We start from the raw sequence: 11,172 nt of genomic DNA on the forward strand, positions 1-11,172 counted from the left end.
CTAACCCCTGCCTTAGATCATTGTCTCCCCAACTACATTTGCAAAACATATCTAAACCATAGACTATATAAATTCAGTTAATAAATAAAATATTTTCAGATGAAGACCATTTGGTCCACCTAGACCTTTTAACTACCTTATGTCATATGGCCTGATCCTCTTACAGTGGGATCCTAAGGGGTATTTGCAGGGTGCCAAGTGGATTGGTTCCCACTTCCCAAGTCATCCTGGCTTCTGCACTAGCTGAGGGGGTTGGGGACTTACCTTACTTTTGTTCCAGTGCATTTTTTTTTCACTGACTCCAGGATGGTGTGGATTGGGCATCCAATCCTGGGGACTCTCCACTGGATCCAAAGCTGCTGAATCCCTGCCTTGCCTTTGCCCTGTCCTTATAACACCTCCTTTTGTGTCTAGCACTAGCTGGAGCCAGCGGGAACCCCAACAGCAGACCGTATTTGCCCCAAGAGTTTTCTGTGAGCTTAGACGGGTGCTCTGTGCCAGATTCAGCCTTTCCACCAGTGGAGTTCCTGTCAGCAGGCAGAGATATGCCTCTCTCCAGTCCTAATCCCTTTCAGTCAGTGAATCTAGAGTTTAGGATTGTTCTGCCCATTTTAAAATATGTTCATCTTTTTTTTTTTTAAAGTGCTTTTGTTTGTAACAGCTTTTATTGTGATAGCTTTTCAACTGTTGTATTTATTTTGAACCACCCAGAGAATTTGTGTTATGGGATGGCTATATAAATTCAGTTAAAAATAAATGAACAAATTACTTAACTATGGCTGTCCGATAGGAACATTAGGTGACCTGAGAAGTTGTTACAAATGTTTCATCGGCAGAATCACCTCCACTTGCTTTACAGAACAACCCCCTTCTCCTCTCCACATTTGTTTTACAGTTCTCCCAACCCCTTCAGAGCTGATTGGGTGCTGGGGGGTATATGGGAAGATGAAAGGGGAGAAATCCCTATTGCATTAGCAGAAGTCCTTGCATAAGAACACTTACTTGAATCCAGCCTCTGGACTTTTGTATATTTTTTAACCACTGCATATGATCTTTCGTGGCACAAATACAATGATGTGGATAAAAGCAGCTCTAAAAGTTGCAGGAATGTTGAAGATTAAATTTACCTGAAGCAAGCAGGTATCCTTTCTGACAAATTTATGGCTGTACCCTCTTTCTGCTGTGGATTATGGCGTTTTGTTTTGGTTTTGCTTTTTTATATCTTTATTGGCATAAGGGATTATGCAGCCTCATGAAAGATACAGGGTTTAGGATGAAAACAAAATATGGCAGGATTGAAATAAAATGCTTCCGGGCGAGCGGGGAGAGGGCGGAGGAGCGGCGCGGGCGCCCCCGGATCCTGCCCCCCATGGCGGCCTCCGGATCCTGCACCCCGCCCGGCTTCCCCAAGGCCATCCTGAGGGCCGAGGTGCAAGGCAAGTACCTGTGCTCCGAGTGCGAGGATCTGCTGCGCCGCCCCTTCCAGGCCCAGTGCGGCCACCGCTACTGCGCCTACTGCCTGAAGAAGCTGGTGGGCTCGGGGCCCCTGCCCTGCGCTGCCTGCCTCCGGGAAGGGCTGTACGAAGAGGGCGTCTCCGTCTTGGACAGCGCCACGGCTTTCCCCGATAACGCCGCACGGCGCGAGGTGGAAAGCCTCCCGGCCGCCTGCACCCGCAGGGACTGTCCCTGGAAAGGTACCGTCAAGGAGTATGAGTTTGCCGATCACGTCCGGAGCTGCGGAAGGTTCCGGGCGCCGTGCCGCTTCCGGCCTGTCGGCTGCGGCGAGGTGCTGGAGAAGGAGGCCCTGCCCCTCCATGAGGCCCAGAACTTTCCGGAACATCTCGGCCTACTCCTGAACTTCGCCCTCCGGCTGGGGGCCAAAGACCCCCATTTCTTCGGGGCCCCCCATTCAGCCCCAGAGCCCCGTTTCTTCGGGGGCCCCGATCTGGTCCAAGACCCCCAATTGGTCCAAGAGCCCCACTTATTCGGGGCCCCCCATTCGGCCAAAGACCCCCCTTTGGTCCTGGACCCCCATTTCTTCGGGGGCCCTGATCTGGTCCAAGAGCCCCGTCTGACCGGGGCCCCCAATTTGGCCCCCCATTTGGTCAGAGACCCCCATTTATTGGGGCCCCCAATTCAGCCCAAGACCCCCATCTGGTTGGGGCCCCCAATTTGGCTAAAGACCCCCTGTGATGGCCTGGGATTCCGATTCTGAGAGTGAACCGGAGGAATCCCAGCCGGCACAGGAGTCCCTGTGGGCAAGGCCTAGATTCTGAGGAGCCTGCACCTGTGCCAGATCCTCAGGAGCAGGCACCAGGTGAAACCACTCTGGCCCCAGAGGTGCTTGAGGACTCAGTGTCTACAGGTGAGCCTCCCCCGGGGCCCAGTAACCCTTCAGCCTCTCCTGAACTGCAGAGGCTTAGGGCAGAGAGGCGAAGGGAACTGGTTTCTCCCAGGAGGAGTGCTCGCCTTAAGGCCAGGAGAGGCGGGGCTCCTGGGGGCCGGGACCGCCCCTGGCCTTAGAAATGATAAAGATCAGTCAGCCCGGTCCCAGGTTGCGGGAGCAACATCGTTGTGGAGTACCTGCTCTTACCCAGACCTAGATCAGCACTTCCAGTGTGCCTGTCCCTCACCCGGCTTCCTGCTTCTGACTCTCCAGTGTTCCTGTTCCTCGCCCGGCTTCCTGCTTCTGACCTTCCAGTGTTCCTGTTCCCCGCCTGGCTTCCTGCTTCTGCTCTACCAGCGTTCCTGTTCCCCGCCCGGCTCCCTGTTTCGGACCTCGCATCTCATCTTGTGAACGTCTACCCGGCTAGTGACTCAGGACTGAACTTTGGCTACGGTAATAGTACCTTCCCCCCCAGGACCAGCACACCCCCCTTTCCTCAGGGGCCCCACTTTGGCACAAGACCCCCATCCAATTGGGGGCCCTGATTCGTCCCAAGACCCCCATCCAATTGGGGGCCCCGATTCGTCCCAAGACCCCCATCCAATCAGGGGCCCCGATTCAGCCAGGGTACCCCATTCACCCCAAGACCCCCATTTATTTGGGGCCCCACATTCGGCCCAAGACCCCCATCTAATCAGGGGCCCCAATTCAGCCCCAGACCCCCATTTTCTCGGGGCCCCAAATTTGTCCCAAGACCCCCATCCAATTGGGGGCCCCGATCCGCCCCCAGACCCCCATTTCCTTGGGCCCCCGGCCCCCCAGCCCTGGGCGGCCCTCGAACTCAAGACCGCCACCCTAGAGAAGATCGTCTGCGTCCTCAACCGGGAAGTGGAGCGGCTGGCAGCCGAATCAGTGCAAGAGCGGCGCCGGGAAGAGGAGCGCGTCGAAGCGCTGACCCACAAGATCCGGAGCCTGGAGAGGAACCTGGCGCTGAAGGAGGCGGGTCTGGCGGAAGTGGAGTCGACGCTTCGGCGCGCGGAAGAGGCGACCTATGACGGTGTCTTGATCTGGAACGTGGAGGAAGTGGGGCGGAAGAGGCAGGAAGCGGTGGCCGGCCGGGCACCGGCCGTCTTCTCGCCGGCCTTCTACACCAGCCGCTACGGCTACAAGATGTGCCTCTGCCTCTACCTCAATGGCGACGGATCCGGGCGCAACACCCACCTCTCCCTCTTCTTCGTCCTCATGAAGGGGCCCAATGACGCCCTCCTGAAGTGGCCCTTCAACCAGAAGGTCACCCTGATGCTCCTGGACCAGGACCACCGGGAGCACGTGATCGACGCCTTCCGTCCGGACGTGACCTCCTCCTCTTTCCAGCGTCCAATTGGCGCGCTGAACGTGGCCAGCGGCTGCCTCCTTTTCTGCCCCCTTTCCAAGATGGCCGCCCGGGACTCCTACGTCCAGGACGACACCCTCTTCATCAAGGCCATCGTCGACCTAACCGGACTCTGAATCGGCGCGTCTACACGGGGGGCGGCTACTCCGCTTTCACTCCCGCTCCTGGTTCCCGGTGGAGTCAGTCTGGAGTCACTCCGGTTTTGCCCCATTTCCCCCATTTTTCCAACCCAAAAAACTCAATCCGGACTCTGAATCCGGTGGCGCGTCTACATGGGGGGCGGCTACTCCGCTTTCGCTCCCTATCCTGGTTCCCGGTGGAGTCAGTCGGAAAGTGGAGAAATAAAATGATGGTGGCAGGTTTCAGCTTATTTTATTGGGTTGCATTTTGTATTATTAAGTTGCTTTTTTTGTATAAAGCTACTAAGAAATATAATAAATAAGAATGAAACTAACAGTGCAGTCCTAACAATGTCCATTCAGAAGTAAGTGCCAATGAGTTTCATGGGGCTTATTTCCATGTAAGTAGGTATAGGATTTTGGTGTAACCCATAAAACCACGCATCTCAACCTTGCTATATTTGCATCGAATGTTTTAAACCCCCATCTAATTTAGTGCCCAAATTATTTACTGTAAATGACACAAAATATTTCTCAAGATTTACAGATCTGTACGCTTTCACCCCATTTTGGTTTTAAAGTGACAGTCTTAGCCTTCATTTGAAAAATAACAACAACAGCTATTTGCAAACACTTAATCATAGAGCTGGCCACTAAATCCTTGCAATGGTAGAATTACCTACATTCAGGGCAGGTGACTACAGCAAAAAGTGTCCATGTGGACTTCCAGATTTCCCACAGCCACAAAGTGTTAAAGTGGTCAAGCCAGCGGGGCTTTACATTATTCTTAAGAATATCCATGAAGTCCACAACTTCCTTGGGCAATTTGTTCTATTAGCCATCTCTTTTTGGAGGCTGATCTCGGACTTTAATCTGCTCTGTGGCAACTTGAATTCAGTCGTTGGTGATAACCCGGCTACTCTCACACCTGCAACTCAAGAGATTTCTAATGTAGCCAGCTGCTCAGGATTACACTGAACAGTTAAGAATAATGCCTTGTTATTCAAGAAATGTCTGACTATAGGAATAAGTTTGGACATGTGGTGCTATGTACGTACAGTAATCCTTATTTCCTTCCTCAGGCGCCCTGGTAAATGGTGGTTTTCTTCTTCTTTATAGTAATCCTTTAGAGATTGTTTAAACTGTTACGATGGCCTACACTTCTGCAATTTCTCAGCTTAGCTAAAGCTATCTTATTACTTTTTCCTTATATGTCAGGTGTTTGTCCAGGGCTAGCCATAGTATATGTTGGATATGTCTGATTACTTAAAGGCTGCGCTCTCTAAATCCACTGTTAGAGAGTAAACCCAATTGAACCTGAGTAAACATGCACCGGATTTTATCTAGATCTTGCCCTAGCATCTAGGAACCTGTAGAATGATTTATTTTTTTTTATTTTTTTGGAGGGGGGAGTTGCCTCTCCTAAGATGCTTTGATGGGGCAAATTTAGGCTCACAAACCTACATACTCTCCTTCTCCAAGAAAACATTGTATTGTCATTTTATCTCCTTTCTATTTTGTTTCCATTCTAAAGCCTATATTTTTCATGAGGCTGCATAAACATGATCCCTAGCAGAAACTGAGTGCAACAGGTTCGTCAGATAAAAAACCACTACTCCCACCCATCCCAATATGCTGTGGTTTTGTTATTTAAATTAGATTATTTTTCTCTGTGGTCATTTCATTATTTCAGTGGTTTATTTATGAGTCTTTCATATTCACCCGCCCTGACGTGGTTAGGAGATTATAATAGCCTAGGATAAAGCTAAATCGCTCCACCTTGTCATTGGGTGATTATCATAATAAGAAGAGGGTCAATGAGCACTACTGAGTTGACTCGTTTAGCAAGTGATGCTATATGAAAGCATTCCAACTCTAGAAAAAATCTAAGGCATTCGGATGAACAGCTCAACTCCGAGCACAAACTTGCTCCTAGGACAAAAGAGCAGAGTTTGGGATTCTGCTACATGGTAGACTGGTCCATCTACTGGGAATGGATGGTCAGTGCATATCTCTCTGTGTGCAGAAAATTGGGACTTCATGGTCTGATGGGGGATCCTCACTAGCTAGAGTTCACTTGCTTTAACATGTGATAATCTACCCTGCTGCATGTGGAGCCCATCAAGCTGGGTGAAGGCCTGGAATTCTGTCCCAAAGTCCTGCAATGATGACACCACTTTATAGAAAGTGTGATTGCATAGTGAAAACCTATACTAGTGTTTTCTTGTCTATTTTTCTCAGGAAATGCACAGCTGAAAGCTTTTCGTATTGTCCATCGGAGGCAGCATTACATGAATTCAAGAACACATGCATCAAGATAACAGCTGAAGTAGAGGAACCATTAAGTTAAAGCAGTACATGTTTATGCCAAACCATTTTATTTATTATGCCAACCACCTTAGGGTTCCATCAGAATCAAGATGGCTATCAATCAATAATAAACAAAATAATGAGCAACAGGGCAAGATGATACAATGCCTCCACCTCCTTATATCAAAATGAAAACCCAAATGGGATCAAGCAGTTCATAACATATCTGCAAACATCTGCTCCCTCAGAACTTGGTGTGTTTCCAATTGTTGTTGTTCCACCTCTCTTCCTCATAGTATTAAAGATATTTGAGTTCCTTGCTGTCAGTCACTTTAAATATATGTTCCTTCAGAAAGATTCCTCTTAACGGGAGCAGCTTTAGATTCCGGATAAAGATCAGCAGGAAAACATCTTCAGCAGAGAGTTGGGTTAAGTCCAGGACAGGGTTTGCTTCTTTTTTAAGGAAAGCCTGCTCTTTTTGAAATGTTTGACAGTTTAAAAAGTATTTCTCAGTTCTGTGGTTGGTGCTGCATGACTATTCCATTTTAATTGTCCCTGCCTTATGCTTTTACTGTGATTGTCATATTTTATGTGTTTTATTTCTTAAAGCTTGCTTTTTTAAAGAACAGCAGCACATGCCTTTTCATAGAAAAATGAATAAATATCCCTAGCTTGCAGAGGCCATCTATCATATTAATTCTGGCAACCACCAACATTCTAGCAGGCTAACTAACTAGTTATGTGAGCTTCGAGCACTCAGTATCCCATGCCCTAGAGACTACACTTGCATAGTTCACTGTTTCCCAGGTGTTTTCTCCAACAAACCACTTGAATATTGCTGATGGTCTCAGCATACCACTTAATGGATTTTCTCCCTGTTGTAGCAATCATAAAGTGCTGTGCTAGATGCTGTGTTATTTGTAATTGTGTATTTGGTTAGTTCTTATCTACTATTTTTTTGTATTACAATTTGTGTTCCATAGAATTCAAATTCTATTACAATAAAATGCATTAAGAAGCAATAAAAAAATCAATATGAATATTTAATGTAAAGATTCCATGGACCACCTGAGCTAAGCTCCTGGACCACTAATAGCCCGTGAATCACAGTTTGGGAACCCCTGGCATAATTTATAACTCCTTCCCCCCTCCAGCCCTGCATTGGGTTCCTTCCCCTGCCTAGTGTAAGTCAGGCAGCAAAAACATGTTTTATTAAGCTTAAATGGGCTGTCATGTAGTAGGTGAAGCTGACTCAGCTCAGGGGGTCACAACTTGTACACTCCCATCTTGGAAGAATCAATGACATTCAACTATGTGGGGAATAACAGATCTGTGATACCTTGAGGTGTCCTCTATGCTGACTAACTGCCTGTTCCTAATTATTTCTACTTATTGAATTCAGTGGGGCTTACTCCCAGGTAAGCAGGGTTAATATTGCAGCCTATTTTTAAAGAAACCAAGTCCTAATATTTTATAGGATAGATGTGGCCGAGGAAAAGGTGAATTGTCTTCTTGATGGCAAGACAATCTGCATTGTTTGAGGTGACAGCTTTATCAGCGACCAAGTCCTTGAAGGAGAACCGCTGAGATAAGCGATCGCAAGTGAGCAAGCATAATAAATGTTGGCCCTGGTGAGCCAAGAGGAATTTTGAAAATGAAAGAGCATCTGCTCAAATCAGGAGCCATTTGTGGCCTGACAAATACAGTTGGACATGGGCTGGAAGCCAAAGGCTTTTAATTTGTATAGCAATGAATCAGAAGATCAAAGACCTATAAGAGCGATCCCCAACCTCTAACTTCAAGGAAGCAGTGCTCTTGTTACTCCCTGCTTGGACAGATTTCATTCTTGATACTGCATAAGGTGCACATGAAACTCTGAGATGCTATACGATAAAGTTCTGCTTGTGGTTTTGTCCTCTCTGTGTGATAAGCACTCACAATTTGACTTGAATGTCAGCACCAGCCCTGTTTCCCATGGCAAATGCATAATTGGCTCGTCTCTGTGACTAACACAACAGTCACATTTAATATGAATTAAGTATGTGTGTGTTTTACTGAAACACCAGTGCAATCTGTGAGCCTCCCACAAAATTTACAATGAGTGTTCCTAATAGTTTTGTTAACAAGTTTCTGGAAAGTCTAAAACATTACTGAAGAACATTTTTTCAGCCAGAGGTAGTTTTTCTCATTGGGAACCTTCCAATTCTAAAACATTAAGAGTGTGTGTGTGTGTGTGTGTGTGTGTACACCAATCCCAAAAACCAGCAGGAAAACATGTTACAGTCTTGCAATGGGACCAAAATATAGGTCAAATAGTGAGAAAAGTATTCTCCAGTTAATTACTGTGATAGTTGCTTTCCAACTTCCTTTCAAGTAATGATGGGCCTCCAAATTAGTTCCTTCCTTCTGACCAATATATATATATTTTTTTTTTGCTAGTGCTCAAACTACTGGGATACATGTGCATTCTTAAACAATGATGGCAACATTTTCAGTCAATTGTTATCATGCTTCTTTGACCTCTGATCAAAAGTAGTAACTATCTCAATCAGTAGCTGATTAGTTACCAGTTTCAAAATTTCATTTCTTTATGAAGAATGAAAGTGGAATCTCTAAAAACAATTCTCAGCCATCTCTCTCCATTTTAGGCATTGGCCTAAATCTGCTCTATAAATGTCATAGGAAGTGTGAGAAGATACGAGTTTTGCAAAGGCAACAAAACAAGATGGTACAGTTTTTTGTTTGTTAACAAATACAGCGGTACCTCAGGTTAAGTACTTAATTCGTTGCGGAGGTCTGCTCTTAACCTGAAACTGTTCTTAACCTGAAGCACCACTTTAGCTAATGGGGCCTCCTGCTGCTGCCGCGCCGCCAGAGCACGATTTCTGTTCTCATCCTGAAGCAAAGTTCTTAACCCGAGGTACTATTTCTGGGTTAGCGGAGTCTGTAACCTGAAGCGTATGTAACCTGAAGCATATGTCACCTGAGGTACCACTGTACTTTGAAAATGTGAAGTGTCTCCAGACCTTCATTCCCAAACAAGAAATACCAGGAGTATTGAGAAAACACAAGGGGTCTAGATTGGTAGCTCTTACCCCAAATCCAAGACCATTGTAGCTTTTCAGTGTTATGGAAAATACATTCTGCACACTATTCTGCCCACACATGAAAAAACTTCCTTCTGTATAATCAGTTATCCTGCATACTCTATATAAAGTCAGTGACATGATAGCATTGTTGTCTTGATTTAATAGCAAAGGAATGTATTGAAGTTAGAAATATAATTAAAGATACTGTATGAGTGTCATTGGGATGCGGGTGGCGCTGTGGGTAAAACCTCAGCGCCTAGGACTTGCCGATCGCATGGTCGACGGTTCGAATCCCCACAGCGGGGTGAGCTCCCATTGTTCGGTCCCAGCTCCTGCCCATCTAGCAGTTCAAAAGCACCCCTAAGTGCAAGTAGATAAATAGGTACCGCTTTATAGCGGGAAGGTAACGGTGTTTCCGTGCACTGTGCTGGTGCTGGCTTGCCAGAGCAGCTTTGTCATGTGACCCGGAAGTGTCTCCGGACAGCGCTGGCTCCCGGCCTCTTAAGCAAGATGAGCACGCAACCCCAGAGTCGGTCACGACTGGCCCGTACGGGCAGGGGTACCTTTACCTTTACCTTTTTATGAGTGTCATTGATTGCTTCTACTAGTATTTCTGCTAACAAGCTAGCCTGTTCAGTGTTAGATAACAACAACTTTGCTGTGATGCTGCTGTTGTGCTCATATTACAGTTTCCACAGCCAAGGAGCATTATAAACTGCATGATTTAAAGCTGGCCCTGGCTTTATTATTTATAAATCGCTCACTTTCAAAGTAAAGGGCCGAGAGATAAGGAAATCAAAGTGCGAGGAGTTCAGAAGCACAGGACATACAAGCATCAGGAATTAATTACATGATTACATCAAGTTCCCACATTCCGGGTGCCTTGTATTCAGAGATCATATCATAGGATTGTGTAATGGAAAATCCAACATTGCCATGGCAGCCCTGGCGGTATGAGCCACTGGATCTGTTCCCTGGTATGGGATGCAGAGCCACAGACAACAGCTTTTTAATAGAACCAAAGATGATGTAATAGAGACAACATTGCTAGTGGTGTAGATACTCCTTACTCCTCTTTTTTCCCAGCATCTCTGGCCAAACAGGTTTGGCAGGTTTTTGAAGTACTACAAAAACCTGCAGGTCCTGCAAACAGAAAAGCTGACTGTTGCAAAAGCAACAATGTCATCTGCACAACAGCATCTTCAACTCTGAAAAACTGCACACTGTCTCCAGCCCTGGGACTTTTCGGTTTGGGTTAATGCAGAAGGGGGGGGGGAGAGGATATTCCGTGTTCACACAGGTTGGAACTAGGCTTGACAGCAGATGCAGTGTTTGGGTTGGGTTGGATCCAGATTTTGGTCCTGCCAGCAGTGGCGTAGCGTGGGTGGTCAGCACCCGGGGCAAGGCAAGTAATTTGCGCCCCCTAACCCGTGGATTTGTGCCCCCTAACCCATGGATTTGCGCCCCCTAACCCGTGGATTTGCCCTAACCCCAGATGTTGCGCCCGGTGCGGCCGGCCCCCCCTGCACCCCCCACGCTACGCCACTGCCTGCCAGTGAAGCAGGGAAGGAAACTATTGCCAATTCCTCCCCACCACCGCTATAGCTTCTAGCATCGGCTCCCACACAGTGGGACTTGGGAATTCTCCTTAACACCATAGGAAGCAGCAGGAGGAGGGCTAGGCCTGCAAAAGTTGCTTTCTCTTCCTTCTACCAATAGGATCCCTCTGTTGGATCAAAAGTCCTTTGGAAACAGCTTTTCTATCCATGGAAGGTGAAGTGTGAATCGAACTCTCACTGAACGTAGCACCCCCCATCTCATTCTTTTTCTCCCTTGTGAGATCAGAAGATACTTGACATCACTCTGCAAGTTTCC

General features: G+C 47.1%; 1 protein-coding gene across 1 annotated transcript; it reads left to right on the plus strand.

Moving 5' to 3' along the window:
- The first annotated feature begins 1,369 nt into the window (after positions 1 to 1,369).
- On the plus strand, positions 1,370 to 4,112 carry LOC114583944 (TNF receptor-associated factor 2). The gene is made up of 3 exons (XM_077924216.1): positions 1,370 to 1,876; positions 2,339 to 2,355; positions 2,887 to 4,112. Exons 1-3 carry the CDS (start codon positions 1,370 to 1,372, stop codon positions 3,893 to 3,895), a joined length of 1,533 nt encoding a protein of 510 aa, XP_077780342.1. The 3' UTR covers positions 3,896 to 4,112.
- Positions 4,113 to 11,172: the final 7,060 nt, after the last annotated feature.

Source organism: Podarcis muralis, chromosome 1, assembly GCF_964188315.1.
Source record: "Podarcis muralis chromosome 1, rPodMur119.hap1.1, whole genome shotgun sequence".
Classification (NCBI taxonomy): Eukaryota; Metazoa; Chordata; class Lepidosauria; order Squamata; family Lacertidae; genus Podarcis; species Podarcis muralis.

What these genes read in the sequence shown, in the direction of transcription:
- LOC114583944 (XM_077924216.1), top strand. Translation starts at nt 1,370, where the DNA reads ATGGCGGCCTCCGGATCCTGCACCCCGCCCGGCTTCCCCAAGGCCATC.